Raw genomic sequence first — 24,289 nt, forward strand, 5'->3', positions numbered from 1 at the left:
TCAGTTACAACTAACCAACAAGAGCAACAAGTCCCTCAATAAGAGTCATTGTGTTCCTGGAGGAAACTAACATCAGGTCCAGCAAATCATTCCTAAGTACCGTTGTACTCCCAGAACAAGTGCGTCTTTAGCCTTTTCTTGAAGTTGGGGAGACAGTCAGTGTCCCTGATGGAGGTGGGGAGGTGATTCCACCATTGGGGGGCGAGACAAGAGAAGAGCTTGGGTTGGGAGCGGGCGCTCTTAAGAGGTGGGACCACCAGATTGTCAGAAGAAGACCGTAGGTGGCGGGTGGGGGTGTACGGCTGGAGGAGAGACTGGATGTAGTCGGGTGCAGTCCCGTTTACCGCTCGGAAGCTTGATGATTACATGAAGACACACTATGTGACCCGGAAGAATCCACAACACCTTCGCTGCCGCTGCCAGGCTTACTCAGAGTAGCTCCCTCCTGCTCCCTGAGCAGAGAAGACCTGTGTTTGGACTGAAGAGAGGTTATCTGAGGGGTCCTGTGTTTGGACTGAAGAGAGGTTATCTGAGGGGTCCTGTGTTTGGACTGAAGAGAGGTTATCTGAGGGGTCCTGTGTTTGGACTGAAGAGAGGTTATCTGAGGGGTCCTGTGTTTGGACTGAAGAGAGAGATTGTCTGAGGAAGACAGCCCCTCCAGCTTCTTGAAGGCTGGAGGGGCTTTACAACCAGAACAGCAACATGTTCCTGTCCTGACGTGACACCTTTTGGTGTGTACACAGTTGTTGAACATGCCTGCTCTCTGTTTGTTATATCCTCTCCAGCTTTGCCCTGTCTGTGTGATTGGCTTGTTGGTGTGCTTGGTTTTGCTTTTTGTCAGAGGAACACAAGTCTGACTAAATAGATAATGGCAAGATTTGGCATTGTACAGCTCTGCATGTAATGACATCAGGACAGTTTCCTGGCAGTATAACCCAGTTAGACGACCAGGGACAAATGTATGTCTGAGTTGCTCAAAGTGTCATTAAGCTAGAGGTCAAAGAGGTAAAAAAAAAAAGGGGGTGAATTAGAGACAGAGGCGACAGATGGCAGACTTTCTTGTTAAAATAATATGGAAGACAAGAGGTATTGGATGTGTATCTCAGCCGGATGTAATGGCTGCCATCTGGATGACGTTATATTGTGCCTTATTTATTCTGTAAAGGCAGCAGGGTGGCATAGTCATGTGGCAGCTTCAACTCTTCCAAGACGTGTTTCTAGAGTAGAACACAGCAAGGGATCGGACTTCATTTTACAGCAATAAGAAGTATGTAGCTATGCTAGACTACATTGTAATTGGCTACGTGTCTGACAGGAAGCTTTGAGACGCTCAACGAGGAAGTTATCTCGTGCCATAGGACGCTGGTGGGGGTGCGGTGGGTGTTTCGTTGTTTTTTACACTGTATAACTCGAGACAACTATAATCTCAGTTTGCATGCGCCACGTCCCTTACATAGCGGGACAAGTATCCCTTATTTCTCAGCGTGAGAAATGGTTGAAACGCGCTAGATAAGGTGTTGCGTGAGAAATGGCTGAAGTGCGTGTCTCACGGCGAATGCGTGAGACTTGAGAGCCCTAAGTTTAGGACTCTGCCTTTAGGTCTAATGCACTTGTAGAACCCCCCCCCCCCCCAAAAAAAAACAAACAAACAAACCAATAATGATAAAAGGATAAGATGTTGAGCCATATCTTGGTCCAACACCAAATAGTGGCGTCTAATAGCAAACTCCAGTCAGGTCTCACAAGCCCCAGTAAACGGTGTGTTGTAGGTTGTTCTGCCGACCAACAAAGTGGTGGTTATGAGCTCATTGAAAAGCTTAGAAAATGAAACTTCACTCTGGGAATGACCTGTTGACCTGGTAAAGTTGTAGTAAGCCTACGCAGTGTGCATTCCAGTGATGAGGACGATGGTGATGAGGATCGTATCTCCATCTGTCACAAACTGTGTCAATAGCAGGCTTTAGTAATTAATGGTCGGCTTACTGTGAACCCTGCAAACGTTAAAAAAAAAATATATATTTATATATGTTATTTTTGGTATGTGTCTTTAACCAAGTTGACGACGAAAGAGATACACAGGGAAATACAGGAAGGAAATGTGAACCTCCCTTTGCTGCGTAGTCAGAAGCTCCTCAGTGGCGACACTCGCACAACCAAATCTAGACTCAGCAAGGCGCTATTTAGTAGCCTAGCTAGCCAGCGTGAATATCGTGAACAGGTACAATATCAACAAACAAAAAATATGTATACATCTTACATATGTACCGGTAGTTTGCTTAGACATCAGACATTATCCAACGTTATATTTCATTCGGTCAGACACTGAAGACGGTTTGCTTCGTCGAGGAGTACCGAAGGTTTTCTTGCCATAGCAACCATCTTGCAGAGGAGCTTAGCTTCTCAGTTAGCTGCTAGTACAGTAGCTACTGGTAGTTTACTAAAGCGGTAACCAGTCAGGAAGTTAGTTGTCTACGTGAGACCAGTGCCTGGTAAAGGTAAGTGAAAATGCCCGTTAAATATGCCTGACATGTGAACCTAGGAAGTGTGTTGAAAGCTAACTAGCAGCTAGCAAGGGTACTCAAAGCAGTAGAATACTTAGCTAGTAGCTAAGCGTTAAGCTCATCCAACCCTGCCAGGCTAACCTAGCCAAATAGCCACTAACAGGGCTAAAGAGCTTGCTAGGAAACGAAACTAGCTAGTAAAGCTATAGTCGTCCAGTCTATCCGACTCCATAACATTACGGAATGGAATTCCCTTGTAAAATATCTTCCTTAGCTAGTATGTAATTATCACATTGCTTATTACTATTAGCATAATCATGTGCCAGTTGTAATACCATGTGCTGTGTGAATCAGACGATGCAGTCAATAGAATGGACTAACCTAGGTGGTTCTCATTCTGGTCATAACCAGGCCTAGGCTAAGGCGTTCAGACATGTTAGTCTGCTTGTTTTTGTCAATGTTAGCCAGTCCCTACACAGTACGAGGCAAGATATCAAAGTAGGTCTAGCCTCTGAATCTGGTTCAGCTTGTTCTACGAACCTATATGTAGCAGAACAGGCTGTAAAATGCAATTTAAAAATCGAATTTTCAGACCTTTTTAATCATCACGTTGTGATCTATTGTATCACTATTTTGACGGAGAAACTAAACAGGAGACTGAATAGCACCTACTGCGACTCCTATTATCATGGAGTACCATTGCTCATTAAGGCCAGTGTGTGTGGTTTTCCGAATAAGAGGTTGCATGCGGCTTCGTTTGACGACACGTTCATGCTCTGCTTTACCCAGCTCGGTTAACGTGTAAGGAACGTCACAGTAAGGAAGCTGGGCTACATAAACTACTTTGCATGTGAACCTAAATGCACTGGGGCACTGTGCAGTAATTACATTCAGAGCGAGCACGAACTTCGGACCGTGCTTTCTGCACAGCCTTGGGAATGACAACAAGAGCATCAGGAATGATTCACTACAAACAATGAGTGGTTAATTATTAACTTACTCAGCAGAATCAACAGAGACAACGCCTGCTTGTTCTCCTCCTTATCTGGGCTTCCATCCAGTTAAAATAAAATAATATTTGATTGGTGTTCTGAAGAACATGTCACACAAGTTCAGAGTGTTGTCAGCCTGTGATAGGCCTAGATGTTTTTACAGCAAGTTCCTGTTTTAGTAATGGAGTAGAAAACCTGGTGGTTGATCTCAGAACTCAAATGTAGTGTCCACTGCCTGTGTCTTGCACAATTCTAACTTGTACGCAGGCTAATAATATTCTCTCAGTGGCCTGGAATCTTTAAAAAATGTCAGTATGAAATGGATACCAAGTTTGAACTGACAGCCTACAGTGGGTTAAAGTATCTATATGCAGCTTTCTCACATTCCTGCAGATAACACTCCTCATGCACGCCCACTACCCACTGACTTAGCAAAACGATAATGCTAGCCTGCACATGCTTCCAGACATCTATCTCATCCATGTGTTGATTCAGTGTACCCCTATGAAACAGCGGTGGTCTTTCTAATCTGTGGGTAGATGAATGTGTGGTTTCTGATTTCAGCTCCAAGGTTTTGACTTTTTCCACCAGAGCGCCCAGCGCCCTTGTCCTCTGCCAGGGTTTGAGAGCTAAGCTTTCAACAGCTCTACAGCATGAAACAGAGATCCACTGTTTAATAATACGCTCCAAGAAATGTGTGGAGGCTTGTCATTATATTGTGTGTAAATGATGCACCATAGGTCATCACACTGTCTATGTCTCCTGGGATGCCTGTGAGCCTGTCTAGCAGACAGATACTAACACAGCCCCCCCCGTGTCCTCCAACAGCCGTGTTCCTCGGAGAACCTTGAGAATCTTGAGAACCTTAAGATCTCCGAGATGTCGAAGGCTCCGGGTTCCCCTCCGCGCTCACGCTCTCGCTCCTACTCTCGCTCCAGGACTCGCTCACGCTCTCGCTCCCGGAAACACCGCTACAGGTAGGACCCTGCTGACCTCCTCTTCCTCCTTGAAGCCATGTTGGATTGTAAAATGATACCTCATCCATTAGGAAGAGGTCATGGCAGTGTCATGGCAACAGCGCTACCTATATTTTATTTTATTGTATATTTTATTTAATTATAATTCCACTTAGTACTGCTAGTTTATGTACCCTTAGTATAGATAGTCCACATATTTAAATGTTAGGTTCCTAAATGTTTATTGTATGCACCTTCCTGCCAAAGCAAATTCCTTGTCTGTGCAAACTTTCATGGCGAATAAATCCCATTCTGATTCTAACCCACATCCTCTCCCAGTTCCAGGTCTCGCTCTCGCTCCCGGTCCCACTCCCCCTCCCACGGCAGGAACTACCCCACCAGGGACTACCAGAACAACCGCGGCTTCCGGGGCTACAACCGTGGCTTCCGCCGGCCGTACTACTACCGCGGACGCACGCGTGGATACTACCCCCGGGGGCGCTACCAGCGAGGGGGCGGAAACTACGGCTACAGAGCCAACAACTGGCAGGGGGGGGGTAACTGGCACCACCACGACCAGGATCACCACCCTCACAGCCCCAGGAGGGGGCGCTCTCGCTCCCGCACGCCCAGGAAGCGCTCTGCCAGCCGCAGCCGCTCCCGCTACTCTGACCGCTCCTCCTCCGGACGCTCCCGCCGCTCCCGCCACAGCAGCTACTCCTCCCGCTCCTCCTCCCCCGCGCGCCGCTCCCGCGCCGGGAAACACGCCTCCAAGGAGGCCAAGGACAAGTTCCCCGAGGCCCCGGGAGAGGGGCCGGGGGCCGGGGGGCCGGGGGCCGGGGGGCCGGGCGGGGACGCCAGCCACCAGGAGAAACCGTCCGGAGGGAAGTGGAAGGGTGTGAGGGAGTACGACGCCAGCCCCAAACACGCAGGATCCCAGAGCCGGCCGGCTGCTGGAGACAAGCAGGTGCCGCCAGAGGGCTCCAACAGCGGGGGGGCTAACAGCAAGGGGGCTAACAGCGGGGGGGCTAACAGCGGGGGGGCTAACAGCAAGGGGGCTAACAGCGGGGGGGCTCTGTGGAGGACAGTCAGCAGCCCCCCTCCCTCTAAGAGCCCCCCTCAAACGGGCACCGCCGCCTTCGGAGGGTTTGGGTTCTTCTCTAAGGACGATGCCAAGCCTGCTGGAGATAAGACGGCCATTTCATCTGCTTTTAAAAAGTAGGTTTCCCTCCCCGATTCCTCATTGTGTTTCTTTTTTCTTTTGAAATGGCATCTTCTCAGTGTGTGATTTATAATTGTTCTTTTAAATGTGTTTAGTCTGTGTCCAGCAACAAAGAACACAGAAGAAGAAACAATAAAAATACAAATACAATTTTGAAAAAGTCGGCCTCCACAATGCATTAAAAAGAAGTTGTATGAAATCAGACTAATTTTAGAGGTGGTGGTTAAGTAAGTATAACGATTGTAATACAAGTCATGTGATTAGTCATGTCTTTCATGGGCGTCTGTAAGTGCGTTGTATTCAGAACTTGCCCAGATTCTCTTCTGATTGAGCTGTTTTGCATTTTCCCATGTTGTATTCCATCAGTAACCATGATTGTGATTGAGACTGTTTGAGCTGAACATGAATCCTGCTCTGGTAGACCTGTGGTTAAAGGCTGCTCCTCTGTGTGGTTGTGCAGGTTCCTGGCAGAGAGTCAGGGCAAGAAGCAGGTGTGTGAGCGGGAGGCAGGGGAGGACGGGGAGCACAGCTCGTCTGACGAGCAGGAGGCAGAGACCGGCCCGCCCGCCGCCCTCTACAGCAGTCTGGCAGCGCTGCCAGACCCCAAGGAGGACAGCAGCCTGCCTTTCTTTGACGTGGAGGAGGAGCAGTTCCTCCGGTCCCAGGGCCTGAAGGACAGGGAGGCGGAGAGCGACCCGACCAAGCCCAAAGCCCCGCTGACAGCCAGAGACATCTTCGGGAAGTGGGAGGACGAGGGGCCGTACTACAAGGAGAAGAGCCGGAGGGAGGTGGAGGAGGTGGAGGAAGACCTGGAGCACATGGAGAACGAGCTGTACCGGAGCCGCAAGCTGTCCAAGAAGGAGGAGAAGGCCAAGAAAAAGGAGAAGAAGGAGAAGGAGAAGAGGAGTCCCACGCTGTCCCCGGTGGTTCCTCGAGGTGTGGACAGCAGGGAGAGGGACAAGCCTCTGTTCCCCAGCGCCCGCGAGGAGTCCCCTGCCAGACGGCCCTCTGGGAAGAGGGAGGACTTTGAACTGAAAGTAAACTCCTTCGATGAAATGCCCAGGTTTGTGTGTCTATCACCTCACATGGCACCAATACAGCTGAGACTAAACAGCCTCCCACGACAGGTTCTGAGAACGTCTGGCCGGTGTGTGTGTGTGTGTGTGATCTTGTCTCTCTCTGTCCAGTTTTTCAGGTGTGTTGAAGGATGGCCGCGTGCCCCGGGACCTGCTTCCCTCTAAGAGAGACCAGGAGTTCCGCTCCATCTTCGAGCACCTTCAGCAGGCGCAGCTGCGCCGCAGCCCATCAGAGCTGTTCGCTCAGCACATCGTCACCATCGTGCACTACATCAAAGGTGAGGCGCTTCATATCTCTGTGCTCTCATGCTGCTGACACACAGGGGGCATTTGAATCGTTGCCCACTTAAGAGGCCTCATAAATAATAAAAGGATAATCAGCATCCACTCAGGAGTCAGTCCTGTAGGTAGGAGAGCTGGCTGGTGAGTTGACTGCGTGTGTGTTTGCAGCTCAACACTTCCGCTCGTCAGGCATGACGCTGAGCGAGCGCTTTGCCATGTACCAAAGAAAGGCTGCAGAGACGGAAATGATGAAGCCAAGAAGGAGCCCAGAGATCCACAGGTACACCCTGCCTCCCCACACACCCTCACACACCCTGCCTCCCCACACACCCTCACACACCCTGCCTCCCCACACACCCTCACACACCCTGCCTCCCCACACACCCTCACACACCCTGCCTCCCCACACACCCTCACACACCCTGCCTCCCCACACACCCTCACACACCCTGCCTCCCCACACACCCTCACACACCCTGCCTCCCCACACACCCTCACACACCCTGCCTCCCCACACACCCTCACACACCCTGCCTCCCCACACACCCTCACACACCCTGCCTCCCCACACACCCTGCCTCCCCACACACCCTGCCTCCCCACACACCCTCACACACCCTGCCTCCCCACACACCCTGCCTCCCCACACACCCTGCCTCCCCACACACCCTCACACACCCTGCCTCCCCACACACCCTGCCTCCCCACACACCCTGCCTCCCCACACACCCTCACACACCCTGCCTCCCCACACACCCTGCCTCCCCACACACCCTGCCTCCCCACACACCCTCACACACCCTGCCTCCCCACACACCCTGCCTCCCCACACACCCTGCCTCCCCACACACCCTCACACACCCTGCCTCCCCACACACCCTGCCTCCCCACACACCCTGCCTCCCCACACACCCTCACACACCCTGCCTCCCCACACACCCTGCCTCCCCACACACCCTGCCTCCCCACACACCCTGCCTCCCCACACACCCTCACACACACCCAGAGATCCACAGGTACACCCTGCCCTCACACACACCCAGCCAAAACCAGTTACTGGGGATGGCATGTTCTGACAGCCTGTTCTGTGTGCGTGGGTGCGTCTCCTGACTGTTGGTGTGTTCCTCAGGAGGATTGATGTCTCCCCCAGTGCCTTTAAGAGGCACTCTCAGCTGTTTGAGGAGATGGAGGAGACCAGCTACAAGGTGACCGGCCTTTTTCACATTTGAAGTGTTTGGAGAGAAACGTTGAGATGATCCGAAGCAGCAGGTTTCAGCTGTCTGCCTTTCTTTTAAAGGAGAATCATAAGTCTAAATCAAAAGGTCCAGTTGTGTATTGTTGTACCAAGAGAGCCCCCAAGCCTGTGAGATGAGATATGGTTATTGAGAGGGTGTATACGTACCCAAGCAAAGGCTAAGAGGAGGGGACTTAACATCCTGTATCCAAGCCTCTCAAAGGACTCTTATCAATGCCATTGTAAGTATTTCTCCTCCAGCAAAATGTATTCCAGTATTGTAGAATGATGTTCTGATGGTGGAGTGTGAATGAGTGTGTGTGCATGCAGCTGTGTCTCAGGACTAAAGCCAGTCCACCTGCACCCTCAGTTAAACAAGCTTGTGTACCACGCTACGGATATGAGACAGTATGTGGTGCAGATGTAATGAACACACTTAAGCACAAGTCTAAACTCAGCAAATACTAGTTCACAGATCTGTCATGTTTGATGAGAATGCAGTGAGTGTTTTATGAGTGTTGAATGTGAGGAAGGGTACATTCTGAGCCCCACCAGTAGATGGGGTGCATTCTGAGCCCCACCAGTAGATGGGGTGCATTCTGAGCCCCACCAGTAGATGGGGTGCAGATGTGTGTGTGAGCTGTTCCTCCCCTGCATGCTGTGGTCTCTGCTGTAGCTTGTGTGTGTGCTGGCATGAAAACGTGGCCCCGCAGTCCTGGTGCAGAGGAATCAGCCAACCGTAACACGTTACCTAGACCAGTGGTTCTCAATCCTGGTCCTCGGGACCCCCTGCCCTGCATGTTTTAGATGTTTCCCTGCTCCAACACCTGTTTTAGATGTTTCCCTGCTCCAACACACCTGAATCAGGTGTGTTGGAGCAGGGAAACATCTAAAACATGCAGGGCAGGGGGTCCCGAGGACCAGGATTGAGAACCACTGACCTAGACGATCAGTTCATCACCACTGATACAGCCAACCTTAACACGTTACCAAGACGATCAGTTCATCACCACTGATACAGCCAACCTTTACACGTTACCTAGACGATCAGTTCATCACCACTGATACAGCCAACCTTAACACGTTACCAAGACGATCAGTTCATCACAACTGATACAGCCAACCTTTACACGTTACCTAGACGATCAGTTCATCACCACTGATACAGCCAACCTTAACACGTTACCTAGACGATTAGTTCATCACCACTGATACAGCCAACCTTAACACGTTACTTAGACGATACCTTTGCTCTCCACCACACTGCGGGTCCCTACGCTGTGTGTTCCATGTGTGAAGTTATCAAGCATTCTGACAGTCTGGAAGCAGAAGGCCTGTACTAACCCCCAGGACCCTGCTGTGTCTCTGCAGGATCAAAGTAAGAAACCCAAAGGAGATGTAATGGACCTGCGCCTGGATATTGAGCGCCGTAAAAGGTTCTCAGCCAAGGAATACAAGCAGGAGGGAGACAAGGGCTCCGGGGGGTCTCACGGGCCCAGCCCTGAGAAGTCCTCCGACAAGGCAGCCAAGCACCACAAGAAGTCCAAGTATGTGGATATGCCGTGTTCCCTGTGTGTCTCACCTGCCCCACACCCAGCTGGCCTGTGCTGTGCTGCCCATGTTCCCTGTGTGTCTCACCTGCTCTCTGTCCTTCACAGGAAGAGCAAGAAGAGACGAGAGCGCTCTCCCTCTTCCTCCTCCTCCTCCTCCCCCTCTCCACCCTTCAGGGGGAAGTCCTTCATGGCGGAGGGGATGGAGCACATGGAAGGGTTCAGCAAGCATCGCTTCAGTCCACGGGACTACCCTGGGCCCTCAGGGCCACTGGAGCGGGGGCCGGGGCCCAGGGGGCCGGGGGACAGGGGGCCGGGGGACAGGGGGCCGGGGGACAGGGGGCCGGGGGACAGGGGGCCCATGGACAGGAGCCCCAGGGACTATGAAATGGACAGGGGACGAGGACGTGGCTTTGTAAGTGTCCCTTCTCTGCTCTTCTCCTGTGTGGTTACAGGCTCACCGCTCACCTGTACATGTCACTGCTCTGCTCTCTTCCTTCACCCTAACTGCTGTAGTGAACATGATGATGATGATACTGTATAATACTTATATCATGCACAACAGGATCTATGAAGGTAAAATAACAAAATCCTTAACACTGAACACAACCTAATTCCCAAACCACCTCTAATTTCTCTCTGTTTTCTTTGACCTTTTATTTATCCATTTTTGAAGTTATCTAGATTTCTGCTCTCCTGTTGAGCTGTGTTAGGTTTCTGACTCTGGCTGTGGTTTCAGTTCCCCAGGGTGAGGGGTAGGGGCTGGAGCAGGGGCGGTTACCCTGGAAACAACAGCAGCAACGGTCAGGCCCCCCCCGCCAGCGCCCCTGTCAGGCCCCCTGAGGAGGAGTGGGACCCAGAGTACACGCCCAAGAGCAGGAAGTACTACTTTGTGAGTTCCTGCTCCGGCTTGCAACACGGTCACACTTCCCCAAAACACATTTGCTGTCTTTCCCCCCTCTCATCTGTTAGTCTCTCCTCTGTGTGTCTCTTCTCTGTGTGTGTGTGTGTGTGTGTGTGTGTGTGTCAGCATGATGACCGTGAGGGGGAGAAGTCGTGGCTGGAGGGTCGGGGGCGTGGCCGGGGGGCCTTCCCCCGCAGCAGGGGGCGCTTCGTCTACAGGAAGGGAGGCAGCAGCCCCAAGTGGACCCACGACCTGTACCAGGCCCCCGAGGCCGGGGCCGGGGAGGAGGACGGCCCTGAGGCCCAGCTCAAGCCCCAAGACTCCGACTCCAAACTGTAGCTCCTCGGCCCGGACAGAGGCAGGTGAGGCTGTCTGGTAGAGTAGGCCGGAGGCCCAGCATCAGAATGTTGTGTGTCCCCCACAAGACAAGTGTGGTAAGGATTTGCATAAATAAATCATATCAATTTTTGAGCCGATTTCACAGTATGGGTCGTACAAGAACTGACTCATTGAATTGAGTTAAAAGCAAAACGTTTGATGTTTTTATGTTAATTACCAGTCTTAGTTCCTGGGTGTGTTTTTTTTTTTAAATGTAAAGACACAGTTTGTTAGCCATACTGGACTTGATGTTTTTCGAGTTGGTCTTCAAAGGGCCTGGTTGGGGATTACTATATTCAGTTTAAGGACAGCTTCCTTCATCTCCCGTAAGAGTCTCACGCTTTTGTGCCTTAGAATCCATCGTTGTTGTCTCTGCTCCATGGCCACGTTTCACTAGACAGGATGTTTTACTCTGCTCACTTCTGTGGTGTTGCATGACCTGTGACCCCAGCCTACCCCCAGGGACAGTCACACCCCTCCCAGGCTCTGAGTCGCTGCTCTGTGTGCTTCTACATGTTCTAAAGGTCCTCACACATCCAAACATTGTTTTACCACTAACACTGTATTTCTTATCAAGATCATCGATGTTTAACTGTGTGTGTAGGACGTTCTCGTCCAGATAGTTGATGTCTTTTCTTTCTTTCTTTTTTTTTTACACATCAACAAATGCAAACAAAAATATATGTGTTTGTGCCTCCTGTCAAATTATTTTAAGAATATTTCATTTAGATTTAAAAGCGAGAAATAATTCCAGCGGGACATAATTAAGACATGTAAAAACTAAATTATTGCCGTCTTTGCATCTTGGGAGTTGAAATGTTTCAAAATAAAAGGATATTGTCGATTGAGTTTATCTGTAATATTCCAGACTGTACCTGAAGTTGAATCTGCTGTTTAAATAAAGGACTCCTGGTAAGAGTCTCAAGTCAGTCTAGTGTGGATGATGGAGACAGACTGACCAGCAGGGGGCGGTGATGTTGTGCAGCAGACTGACCAGCAGGGGGCGGTGATGTTGTGCAGCAGACTGACCAGCAGGGGGCGGTGATGTTGTGCAGCAGACTGACCAGCAGGGGGCGGTGATGCAAATGAGACTGACGTCTCATTTGCTCAGCAGGATCAGACTTTTTCTTCTTCTGTTCTTTAAGAGGTGAAACATGTTCTCTTTAATTTTCAATAAATCTTATCCAATTTACTTTAAGTAATCCAGTAATCATTGTTTATGAATATGTGTCTGCCTTCCACCAGTGTGATAGTCATACGTTCCGACTAAATCGGTGGGTTGAGTGAATACCGGCAAAGTCATTTCAATAATTCAGTTACTTGTGCAGTTTGACACAGCAGTACTACGATCATCATAAAAGTGTAGGATAATAAATCCATTGTAATTTCCAGAAGACATTTGGAGCCCTTAGTCAGCTGTTCTGCTGTAATTCCAAGCCCACAGTATCCTGCTCTGCACACTGCTAGGAAGTGGAGACTACCGTGAGAATAAATCTTAATTATTTTTGTTTAAATCTTAGTGTGTAATTAAGAAGCATCAACTGGGATAAAAGAATTTGGGTGCCTGTTGTTTTGATTGGCTCTAGCCAGGGAGTCTGGTTCCATTAACTAACAAGAACACGCAACTCAACTTTAGCAGCCTGAAGTTGCGTAACTGGAACATTCGCCTGCTTTCTTTCGCCCCACAACGAGACCCTGAGGCAGTGATCCAACAAGACATCCACCGGCGTTACACACACAAAACAACCAAGCGTTTTATTTACTATCAGAAGGAAAAAGACGTATCCCATGGGGCAAAGTTTACCCGGAATGCTGCGCTAGGAAAACACTGCCTTGGTAAGATCTACAGTAGGAGCAGCCCTGGAGTATCTGATGTGGGACAGGAGCCTATTCATCAGCCCTGAGCAGAGGCCAGCCTCGCTGGAGCCCCTGAGCAGAGGCCAGCCTCGCTGGAGCCCTGAGCAGAGGCCAGCCTCGCTGTAGCCCCTGAGCAGAGACCAGCCTCGCTGGAGCCCTGAGCAGAGGCCAGCCTCGCTGGAGCCCTGAGCAGAGGCCAGCCTCGCTGGAGCCCTGAGCAGAGGCCAGCCTCGCTGGAGCCCTGAGCAGATGCCAGCCTCGCTGGAGCCCTGAGCAGAGGCCAGCCTCGCTGGAGCCCTGAGCAGAGGCCAGCCTCGCTGGAGCCCTGAGCAGAGGCCAGCCTCGCTGGAGCCCTGAGCAGAGGCCAGCCTCGCTGGAGCCCTGAGCAGAGGCCAGCCTCGCTGGAGCCCTGAGCAGAGGCCAGCCTCGCTGGAGCTGGAACAGAGGGGCTTATGGGACTGTGGAATGGGAACACAGGAAGTGACAGGGTCAGAGAAGACGGCTGACAAGAGCCAAAGAATGTTGGGTTTGTGTGGGAAACTTGCTAATATTAGTCTGGAAGATTGATGTTGGGATTGTGGGAGAAGGATGACAAGTAAAGTATTCAAGATTCAAATACTTAATATACAAGGACACAGCATGATTTTACATCATGTTTAAATAGAAATATGTATTATTATGCAGAATTACAAAATGCATAACTTTGTGGTATATGAAGAAACAGGACAGCCATACATAATATCTCTGACTATACAGCTTCACGGCTCAGAGAAGTGAGCTTATCTAATGAAGCTTGTCTTCTGCAGTCTCTGATGTCATTGGTCAGGACCAGGGAAGTCTCAGGTGATTGGTCAGGACCAGGGAAGTCTCAGGTGATTGGTCAGGACCAGGGAAGTGTGAGGTGATTGGTCAGGACAAGAGAAGTGTCCTAGTGGTAGTGTACCCGTCCTACGGTCCCTGTTCCTGTGACCAGGATGTCTGGCTGTCCGTTCCTCCAGATATCCCTGATGATGCGCTCCCTCTCCTCCAGACGCCGAGCCTTCTCCAGCTCCTCCGCAGACGCGAACACGTCCACGCTCCTCACCATGCCTGTCTGGCTGCGGTCTGTCAGTGGGCTGACCAGGACTTTGGAGACGTCTTCCTCCTCACTGCTGTCCCCCTCTGAGCTCTCGTCCTCCCCTCTCTCCTTCAGCTGACTCCGGTGGGCCGGGGGCGGGGTGCGGGCACGCTGGCAGGTCTTGCAGGCGATGACCGTCACCAGGAGACAGAGGGCCAGGAGCAGCCCAGAACACACACCCATCATGAAGTAGAGGGCGAAGGTTTCTGGGTTGGCTGGGAGGGAAGAGATGGGTTGATGGGTTCATTCAGAAGTTCATAACTCACACTCACAAGGTCAGGAGGTCAAAGTTACCTGCTTGAACGTCCAACATAATGAATGAGAAAAAGAATGTTTTCCTCTTTAAGACACTTTTTAGTTAAAAGGGCTGGAAATGGGGACCTTCACATGATATTTAAGGGGCTAACTAACCCTACACAGCAGAAGGGTGTTTAGCCAAAGACAACAGAACACATAAGTCCCTGGAACGGACTGAGGTTACACAGACGTCACCTCTCAGAGGAGATCTGAAAACACGGGGTTGACAAAGGTTTTATCCTTTCTTGAGCTACTTGTCTCCGACTAAACCAGCGAGCCAGACAGGCACAGCCAAGTTACCTTTGATGTGAGCGAAGGTGGCCATGCTGTTGCTAAGGAGCTCCATGTCTTTCCTGATTGGTTCCATTTTTACTTCTGGTCGTCACATCTCCTGATCTGCAGTCGGAGGTCTTGAAGCCAAAACACAAGAAGAAACGTAAACATGAGACCTTCTGGCTTCTCAGTGCTCTTAGCTGGAGAATTGTTTTGACTCTTGGGTAGGAAATGGCAACATTAAATTATATAAAGTGTTGTTAGCCATTTTGTATAAACAAACATTTTAGGGTTTAATTGGAGCAAATTAAATGTAGCAGAGTTTCCTTCCTGAGAAGCAATGGAGTCATGCTGGTTTAAACCAGCACTATCAGTAGATACAGACTCCCTCTATGAACACCCTCTTCCTGTATGGAAATACACAGCCACACTCTCCCAAAAGATTTTAAACACAATTACAACCAAGAAGAGGGAGGTTGTGTGGTAAAGTTCTCCAAAGCAAAGTGAAGCAACATGCCAGTGGCTAAGGAAGACGTGGTGTTTTTACACAACTACAGTCCACAGATCCAGGGGCAGACAGCTTTAACACCTCCTGTTTCCAGACAAGTCCCAATAACTCCTGGAATTAACTGTGGACATGCACAGGCCAGCAGCTGTAGCTGTTTATGTGCCCCATAAAATGTCCTCTCTTTCAACCCCACACACTTCCTGCTTCCATAGTTAAATTAAGATTCAAATTATGAAATTTGCAATTTAAACAGAATCCAGGAGTGATATTCAGGTAAATTGTGCTTCAGCCATATTAAGTAACCCAAAAAACGGATTGTGGTGAAAAGTAAACCAAACACACACTCTACAGTCAACATAAAGTAACATGTGGTAATTAATAACATACATGTGTGACAGGCATGCAGAGCCCTGTGATCTTGGAACCGTGTGAGTGTAGCTGTGAGGCCTTCCACTCTCTTCCTGCTGCTGTGCCCATAAAGTCTGTGACATCTTAAAATATATAGACACAGCCCTCACAGTTGCTACTAAAAAAGCAATGTGTTATCCTGTTGGCTCCCAGAAAACTAGACTTTCTTATTTGGTCAAATCTAATGTCTGGTAAATGTCTAACATTATTTTCAAAAATCAACAGTCTCTTCACAGTAATTAGATCAATCATAGGATACGCACATGTAAATCACAGTTATAGTGACAGCTCATTAGCAGACAACAACTCACCTGGTCTTGGGTAAAGTATAGCCGTGGTCAATCCATAGATCCAATAATAGTTGCTTATATTGTTGTCAATCTACACCTGTGAGGTTTTACAGTTCAGGGTCAGTCAGGCAGCTCAGCTGGTGGATGATCTGGCAGCTGAGACGAGCCGGACCTTCTGAGGAGAGTCCAGCCCTCACCCTCCCCCTTCTGAGGAGAGTCCAGCCCTCACCCTCCCTCCTCTGCTGTGGAGCATCATGGGTAACTACCCCCCCCCCCCCCCGCCCAGGGGGGGCCTGAGCGAGAGGGAGCGGCGTCATGGTTCAGCTGGAAGGTTGTGTTTCCTGAGAGACGGGAGGTGAAGGCAGACTAGTCTACAGTAAGCTCTCATCATCTGCAGGAGCCGAGGAATGACAAACTCAAAACACGAATAAATCTTCTCAAAATCTTCAGACTTTAGAGTCCACTAACACTGTAGGTATTATGTGTTTGCCTCTGTGTGGAGCTCAGCCCTCTGTGTGTGTGTGTGCATCTGCCGACCTTAGCCGTGCCACAGTGAGGTCTGTTCAATGTTAAGCCAGGAGGGTGTAACAGGAAATAGCTCACTGGCTGCTGTGGGCACGATTCTGGGTGCAGAGGGACTGGGGATTAAACAGGTTTTTGTCCGTTTCCATCTCAGGTTTTTGAGGAATTCATTTAACAATATGTCCATAACAGGATTTAGTCCAAGTGCTTCCAACACCATAGGACTGCAGCAGGTGCTGTGTAAGAACAGTTGTGTCAATATTAAAGTCTGAAGGCGTTCTGTGTGAGTGGAGACCTTGTTTTTTATTATTTCAAGCCACTTTTAGGACCAAATATGGCATTTTGACTGCCTCTGTAAAGTTCTATTCTGAGAACTAGGAGTGTTGATGTGGCACTCAGGCTGGTGTTTTCAGAAGCAGCTATTATGTGGTTGTTGTTGTCATTCAGAGCTGACAGGCAGAGTTGGTTGTAGAGAAAATCTCCAAACCCCAGCCTGGTCCAATCCTCAGGCCCAGACAATGAAGGGACAGCACATTCCTGAGATCCTGACCCAGGCCACAGTCCTGCAGGCCCACTAGCGCCAGCTGCAACTCCTCTCATAGCGGGGACAGGCTGGTCAGGGAGGGACTGGGGTTACCGCTAACCCTAACCCGCCCTCCAGTTTTGACTGCCTGTGTTATGTCAGGGTTATCTTTTCTCTGACAACACAAGAATAACACCCACATCTAGTACATCCCATGACTCTGAAACATGCATGTTTCCCCCTTTCGCAACTAAGAACCAACTCTTTCTTTTGTTTATTTATACCCGTTAAGCTTAACCTTCATCGGCTTCTAGAAGTTACTTTATCCATTATGAGGAGCAGGAGGCAGGTGTGAAAGCTGTTTGTTAGGGCTCAGCTGTGGACGACGCCCGCTTGTTTACCCGGCAGCACACTGGAGCTGATAAATGAGTCATGTTTTCCCTGGATGGTGGGCAGTGACCAGCCTGGTTGTGTGGACACTGGGAAGGTTCCAGACCCATGGGGCATTACGGTCCCTTAATCCTCCCTCTCCCGAAGAACAGAGTGTGTCTCTAGAGAGGGATGGAGAAAGACGGGGGAGAGAGAGGGAACAGCTTGTCTCTCTCTACATGGGAGAGAGACAGAGGGAACAGCTTGTCTCTCTACATGGGAGAGAGACAGAGGGAACAGCTTGTCTCTCTCTACATGGGAGAGAGACAGAAGGAACAGCTTGTCTCTCTACATGGGAGAGAGACAGAAGGAACAGCTTGTCTCTCTCTACATGGGAGAGAGACAGAGGGAACAGCTTGTCTCTCTACATGGGAGAGAGACAGAAGGAACAGCTTGTCTCTCTCTACATGGGAGAGAGACAGAGGGAACAGCTTGTTTCTCTACATGGGAGAGAGACAGAGGGAACAGCTTGTCTCTCTCTACATGGGAGAGAGACAGAGGGAACAGCTTGTCTCTCTCTACATGGGAGAGAGACAGAGGGAACAGCTTGTCTCTCTACATGGGAGAGAGACAGAGGGAACAGCTTGTCTCTCTCTACATGGGAGAGAGACAGAGGGAACAGCTTGTCTCTCTCTACATGGGAGAGAGACAGAGGGAACAGCTTGTCTCTCTCTACATGGGAGAGAGAGAGGGAACAGCTTGTCTCTCTACATGGGAGAGAGACAGAGGGAACAGCTTATCTCTCTCTACAGGCTCTGGTCGACACTTTGTTGGCCCCTGCTCATCTATTCACAACACAAAAAAGTTACAAAATAAAAAGCTTTATTGTAAATATGAATTCAGTTCTCTATATCTTGAAGACAACTCAAAGAGAGTAACTTGTCCCAGTTTCTGTTTTGCAACATTTAACAGTCTCACTGAACTTCTCCCTAATCACCTTAGTCTTAAAGCTACAAAAAGTATTGCCTTACAGCACATTGCTGGACAGTTCACTGAGCAGTCAAGTTACTTCTTAGTCTTGGCATACTCTTTTCTCCCTCCTTTCTCCCCAGCAAAGTTGCGAACACGGTGTATGCGTGCCAGCTGCGACTGTATGGTCTCCACAATGTTCACGTCGTCCGGTATATGTACGTAACGGATGTTACGGCCCGTGACGAAAAGGTCCGCCAACTGACTCTGCCTCCCACGGCGATCCCGGTAAAGTACCTCTTCCAAGCGGACGTTCATAAAGGCGTCCACGTTTATGACCCGTCCCCGGGCAGTGCTCTCGTCCCTCAGGTCCACCGTGGTGACCTGTCCGTGGAGACCCTGGAGGAGGATCACCAGGCTGTTCTCTGCGATGGTGCGCTCGCGGATGGAGTGGGTAACCTCCATTAGTTTCGAAGTTTATAGGATCCAGCCACTGAAAATGGAGATGCCATCGACGTAAATAATTAGGATTAAAAAGTGTAGCATTTGACCACGAACATCATTTATAACTAAATCTCTCTCTTTGACCTCTCCACAAGCCTAGCCTAAATATTTTTTTTTACAAGTACATCCAGACAAATCTTGCTGGTATAGCGAACATCTAGTAGCGCTTTATCTGACAAGTACAACCAGTCTGCTAGCTAGTTTTGCTTGTCTGCCTGAATGTTTAAAATGAAATCACTAACATACACAGTCAGTTATTTCATGAAACGAACGTGTCTTACAAAACTCACATTAGTTTAGATGCATTTCTTTGCTTGAGTTTGAAACGTTCTTCAGAAGTTCACGTTTGTCAACACGGGATTAAAACCTTCCGGCGTGGTGCACTCTGATGACGTCTTATGTGTGCACCGCTACTGCCCCCTAGTGTCTCACGAGGTCTGCTGGACCCAAGTCTCCGCCTCTGAAAAGTTCTATCGTAAGTAAAAAATAATGAAAAACAGAAAAAAGATTTGATAGCTTCAATAGCTTTTGTTTATTTGACAAAATGATGAAACGTTATGCCACAAACTTGACATTTACAAATATTTATTGATTGTTATAAATACTTGTACGGTAATGATGGAAAGTGCAATAAACATTCAAATATAATGCAAATAATCTTCGATGGAAAACAATAAAATGCCTGTAAATTCTAATAAAATCGAACTCCTATTTACACACTAGAGACAGTACCATGATGGGTAACATGCAGGTTGATCATCAGGTGATATAAATACCAAGAAGTTGCATCTTGACATGGCAGTGCCAGAATGACCCAATCAGGAGCCTGATAAGACCATCCTTGATCAGACTGACCACAGTACTCTCATACCTTCATCACTCTCTGGGCAGATGTGAGTGGCCATGACCATGCCCAAGTTACAACACTGATGAAACAGCTCCACAGGAGTCACAGTTCATCCATCATGGCGAGCAGGTCGTCTCCTTTACTGCTGGGGCCCTCTGATTGGCTGCCCTCTTCTGCAAACTCCTCCACTATCCGAGCCAGCTCCGTGTTGGTCTGCACGTCCTGAAACACATCCAGGAGGACAAGGACTAAGAACACAGCTGTACCACCCTGGGCCCACACATCCACCAGCACAGCTGTACCACCCTGGGCCCACACACATCCACCAACACAGCTGTACCACCCTGGGCCCACGCACATCCACCAACACAGCTGTACCACCCTGGGCCCACACATCCACCAGCACAGCTGTACCACCCTGGGCCCACACACATCCACCAACACAGCTGTACCACCCTGGGCCCACACACACACCAGCACAGCTGTACCACCCTGGGCCCACACACACACCAGCACAGCTGTACCACCCTGGGCCCACACACACACCAGCACAGCTGTACCACCCTGGGCCCACACACACACCAGCACAGCTGTACCACCCTGGGCCCACACACACACCAGCACAGCTGTACCACCCTGGGCCCACGCACATCCACCAACACCGCTGTACCACCCTGGGCCCACACACACCAGCACAGCTGTACCACCCTGGGCCCACACACACACCAGCACAGCTGTACCACCCTGGGCCCACACACATCCACAGTCCCAAAGAAGCACAGGGAATCCTACCTGTGTTGCTTGAATACTAATCACTTCAAATAACGAGGCCCCGCCCTCTCCCGAAGCTGAGCTGTCAAAAGGAAACATGTTGAAAGATCACAAGCATGTACCAACGTGCAGCATGACTCAGACAGGAGGACTAAACGCCCCCAGGTGAGGTCCCACTCACGCCTGCTCCTCTTCCTGGTCGGAGGAGAACAGGTTGACCCGGAAGCAGATCTCAGAGTGAACCAGACTCTCCACCTCCATCCCTCCCATCAGATGGGCCAGCAGGTTCAGCTCCTCCTTGGCCAGGGGGTTCGGGGCCGAGCTGTCCTGTAGCACGACAACGTAACCACACCGAGTTAGTGACACCGTATACTACTGTGTGACACAGTACATTACAGTGTGCCAATTGTACATTGTTCAACCGGAGGGTAGATGACTGGAATCACTGGGGTGTTGTACAGGAAGTGGTGAAAGGGACTAAGAATGTACAGCATGCTGACTTCACTTCAGTTGTACCTTCAGAGAGGAGCTCTTGGATGTGTGAGTCTCATCTGGCTGGGTCACGCTGTACCTGAAAACACAACACGGGTACACAGACTCAAACAGCCTGATGGAATCTGCTTCTCTTTCTCTCCTTGGTTCCTGTAGTATCTGAATGTTTCCAGTTTTCACATGTGATTTCCATTTCAATGTCTGGATTCTGTGGTTCACTACATTTACACACTGGGAACCACGATGTAACTATAGAAACTTGATTACCATTAATTAACATAAATTCTGATCAGGGTTTTACACTTGTAAGATATTCACATAAAAATGCTTGACTGTTATTGCGATGCTGTGAAGAAGTACTTACATATTGGTGCCAAGTCTGATGACTCTATTTCCAAAAAGCTCAAAAGAGCCCTCTTGTGGGGGATTTGTGTAACTGCCACCCGTAGGGAATTCCCATCGTCTCATCTCTTTCCCTCTGCTGTTAAACACCCTGTGACAGAGGGCGAGACAGGACAGATCCACCATGCTTGAACAGCTAGTTCTGCATGTTACTTCCTCTACGCCCAGGAAGGGCTCTACTCCCTTCAGGAAGCAGCTAACCATGTCAAAGCTGATCTTCTAACTGACCGTTAAAACATCTTTCACACTTCCTGCAACAGATCTTGTGCAGCTGTCAGGAAGAGGATTACCTGATGAACCCTGGGACCTCTGACCCCTGGGGCACTGGGCCGGTGGTCGGGAGGGCAAAATGTCCGTTGGGATTCTGCACTTTATTAGTGAGGAAAAGTGACACCTGCAGAAAGAATATCGTTACAAAATTTATATTCATACAGACACAAAACATTTCAGTTTTCCGTTTCAACAAACACTTACACGGACATGCATGTCTTGAAAGAATATGAGCAGCGTTTGCCTGAGGAGTTGAAATTCACTCTCAGACAGCGGGGTGTACACCTGTAATAACAAGTTAGAAGTAAGAGTTGAAAGCTGAATGCTGAAGGACACCATCATACAGTAAGTAACTTCATTTAAACTTTTTCCTGCCATAACTTTGTCCCTGTGTTAACTACCTCGATGATCTTTCGATGTGTCTCGTCCACTTGGTTGGCAATGATGGGGGTGTCTTTCACAAACTCTTTCAAAGCGTCTATGTGGTTGTATGAAATAAGCAGCAGGTCTCTGGGTCGAGGGCAGAGCAGTATCTGGTACTTGAAAGCCATCACCATCAACTCGTAAAGCTGGATGGGGAACCACGCAAGGCACAGGTATCCATGGTGACAGTTAACAATGACACATGCTGGACGTCATAGCTACTAGACACAACAACACTGGCCCTCCCGCACTATTTTAAGTTTGAGTACATTTGTTTTACTCAAACTGCAACCAGGTCCTTCTCTTGTCATGGAGTTACTTGATGCAGGTCTAGGTTGTGCACGCAGCAGCAGTCTTGTGTCTAACCTCATCAGACACTCAGATGTTACTTCTTGTCTCCCTGCTCATTACACTCACCAAACACTGGTCTCTGTTCAAACTGGCCGAGTGCTCAGTGCTGGTACACATTGCATGGGTGCCCTTCTAGTGGAACTAGAGGACCAGTCTATACGGGTGGTTAGAGGACTAGTCTATATGGGTGGTTAGAGGACCAGTCTATACGGGTGGTTAGAGGACCAGTCTATATGGGTGGTTAGAGGACCAGTCTATACGGGTGGTTAAAGGACCAGTCTATACGGGTGGTTAGAGGACCAGTCTATATGGGTGGTTAAAAGACCAGTCTATATGGGTGGTTAGAGGACCAGTCTATACGGGTGGTTAGAGGACCAGTCTATACGGGTGGTTAGAGGACCAGTCTATACGGGTGGTTAGAGGACCAGTCTATACGGGTGGTTAGAGGACCAGTCTATATGGGTGGTTAGAGGACCAGTCTATACGGGTGGTTAGAGGACCAGTCTATACGGGTGGTTAGAGGACCAGTCTATATGGGTGGTTAGAGGACCAGTCTATACGGGTGGTTAGAGGACCAGTCTATATGGGTGGTTAGAGGACCAGTCTATACGGGTGGTTAGAGGACCAGTCTATATGGGTGGTTAGAGGACCAGTCTATACGGGTGGTTAGAGGACCAGTCTATACGGGTGGTTAGAGGACCAGTCTATATGGGTGGTTAGAGGCTCTGCTATAGAGTGCCCGTACCCTGTCCATGCTGGCTGGGTTGAGCCTCATGATGGAAGCGTGGGCCAGCCGTGTTAGCACGGTTCTCAAAGCCCTGTGAGAGTAGAGCTCCTGAGGCATGAGAAGTTCCTCCATGAATCCTTTATTAAACATGGTGCCAATTATGTCATTAATAACTGAGGGTGTAAAAGGGTACAGAAAGAAGAAAAATATGATCTTGAGGGAAAATGGCCCCGAAGCAGCACATACCACAGTGAAGAGAGTTTATGCTGAACTTCAGCATGTGCAGCAGATACAAATTATAACTCAAAGCAATTTTTATTATCCAGTTGCTAATATACTTCTAAAGAAAATTTAAGAAATATGAAATAACTCATTAGGTTCTCATAATACGAAGGTCTGCTTTAGATAGGCAGAGACTGTATCTACACACATTATACCTCTTTTTCGGTCGTCCTCTGACCACACACCTTCAACCCAGTGGTTTGTCAAAGATAGAAAAAAAAATAGATACAAGATTATTTAGTTGTCAAGTGGCTAATAACCCACTACCTGTCCTTAGCAGTGTCAGCTGCAGCACTACTAGTCTCTATTATTAGCTTGCTACGTATAGCTGCTGTCTGTCATGTGAGCTAGTTAGATTACCTTTGTGTGTGTTATCATCACTTGTGTTTTGTGCTCGGAGGCGTTGGTCAAGAATATAGAGCATTTCTCCACCGAGATTGATGAAAAGCAGAGGAAGTGTCTTCATAGACATTTTAAAGGTCTAAGGCTGGATTAGCTAACCAGCTAGGTAGCTTTGCTAACCAACAGGTTTTGAAATGAGATGGCAACTACTAATTGGCTTAACTACAAGGTTCGCCGGCTACTGACAAAGCCAGTTGCTATCATTCTTGTTTCACTCATAAGTACCAAATACATAAATGGTCATCTGTGACAGTTACAGATTCTAAATTGTTTTATTGGTGATTTCTTTTTTCCTTCTTGCTGTTCTGAGCTCTTCTTCAGCGTTCAACAGGTAGGCCTACGGTTTGCAAAAATCTGATTCGTCTGGACATCACGTGGTACGGCATAGTACAGCCAATCACAAGCGGCAGAACTTTCCCCACTGAGTTCTGTAACATGAACAGAATAGAGCTGGCTAATTAACTTTTGATATGATAAATTAACTTTAACACGGCTAAGTTTAAGGGTGGTCAATCCACTTAGACTACTTACTAAGTTCCTTATGCTTCAAAGATTTTTTCATGACATATAATGTACTGCAGATACTTATA

At 49.0% G+C, this 24,289-nt stretch overlaps 4 protein-coding genes across 12 annotated transcripts; 1 reads left to right on the forward strand and 3 right to left on the reverse strand.

Moving 5' to 3' along the window:
• Positions 1-1,746: 1,746 nt before the first annotated feature.
• thrap3b (thyroid hormone receptor associated protein 3b) lies at positions 1,747-12,287 on the forward strand. Of its 5 annotated transcripts, XM_062486468.1 has the most exons (13): positions 1,748-2,495; positions 4,322-4,470; positions 4,789-5,667; positions 6,132-6,734; positions 6,859-7,025; positions 7,198-7,309; positions 8,159-8,234; positions 9,614-9,810; positions 9,922-10,104; positions 10,150-10,228; positions 10,553-10,705; positions 10,844-12,136; positions 12,186-12,287. In XM_062486468.1, the coding sequence occupies exons 2-12, from the start codon at positions 4,373-4,375 to the stop codon at positions 11,054-11,056; spliced, it is 2,760 nt and encodes a 919-aa protein (XP_062342452.1). In that variant the 5' UTR covers positions 1,748-2,495; positions 4,322-4,372; the 3' UTR covers positions 11,057-12,136; positions 12,186-12,287. The 5 variants fall into 5 exon arrangements, with proteins under 5 accessions (XP_062342448.1, XP_062342449.1, XP_062342450.1 ...); XM_062486464.1 differs by having other exon boundaries at positions 1,747-2,495; positions 9,922-10,228; XM_062486465.1 differs by having other exon boundaries at positions 1,747-2,495; positions 9,922-10,228; positions 10,844-12,101.
• Positions 12,288-12,831: 544 nt separating this feature from the next.
• On the reverse strand, positions 12,832-16,039 carry eva1bb (eva-1 homolog Bb (C. elegans)). Its single transcript, XM_062486469.1, has 3 exons — positions 15,866-16,039; positions 14,667-14,776; positions 12,832-14,284 (listed from the first exon to the last, which is right to left on the reverse strand). Exons 2-3 carry the CDS (start codon positions 14,731-14,733, stop codon positions 13,881-13,883), a joined length of 471 nt encoding a protein of 156 aa, XP_062342453.1. The 5' UTR covers positions 14,734-14,776; positions 15,866-16,039; the 3' UTR covers positions 12,832-13,880.
• Positions 16,040-18,120: 2,081 nt separating this feature from the next.
• On the reverse strand, positions 18,121-19,172 carry lsm10 (LSM10, U7 small nuclear RNA associated). Its single transcript, XM_062445698.1, has 2 exons — positions 19,023-19,172; positions 18,121-18,721 (listed from the first exon to the last, which is right to left on the reverse strand). Exon 2 carries the CDS (start codon positions 18,691-18,693, stop codon positions 18,325-18,327), a length of 369 nt encoding a protein of 122 aa, XP_062301682.1. The 5' UTR covers positions 18,694-18,721; positions 19,023-19,172; the 3' UTR covers positions 18,121-18,324.
• Positions 19,173-19,277: 105 nt separating this feature from the next.
• oscp1a (organic solute carrier partner 1a) lies at positions 19,278-24,024 on the reverse strand. Of its 5 annotated transcripts, none has more exons than XM_062445692.1 (11): positions 23,658-24,024; positions 23,453-23,482; positions 23,034-23,188; positions 21,916-22,083; positions 21,719-21,799; positions 21,535-21,638; positions 21,207-21,335; positions 20,867-20,921; positions 20,532-20,677; positions 20,372-20,432; positions 19,278-19,801 (listed from the first exon to the last, which is right to left on the reverse strand). In XM_062445692.1, the coding sequence occupies exons 1-11, from the start codon at positions 23,767-23,769 to the stop codon at positions 19,682-19,684; spliced, it is 1,161 nt and encodes a 386-aa protein (XP_062301676.1). In that variant the 5' UTR covers positions 23,770-24,024; the 3' UTR covers positions 19,278-19,681. The 5 variants fall into 5 exon arrangements, with proteins under 5 accessions (XP_062301676.1, XP_062301680.1, XP_062301678.1 ...); XM_062445696.1 differs by having other exon boundaries at positions 19,279-19,801; positions 23,034-23,152; positions 23,262-23,482; positions 23,658-23,776; XM_062445697.1 differs by having other exon boundaries at positions 19,281-19,801; positions 23,446-23,482; positions 23,658-23,776.
• Positions 24,025-24,289: the final 265 nt, after the last annotated feature.

The sequence above is a fragment of the Osmerus eperlanus genome, chromosome 20 (assembly GCF_963692335.1).
Source record: "Osmerus eperlanus chromosome 20, fOsmEpe2.1, whole genome shotgun sequence".
In the NCBI taxonomy this organism is placed as follows: Eukaryota; Metazoa; Chordata; class Actinopteri; order Osmeriformes; family Osmeridae; genus Osmerus; species Osmerus eperlanus.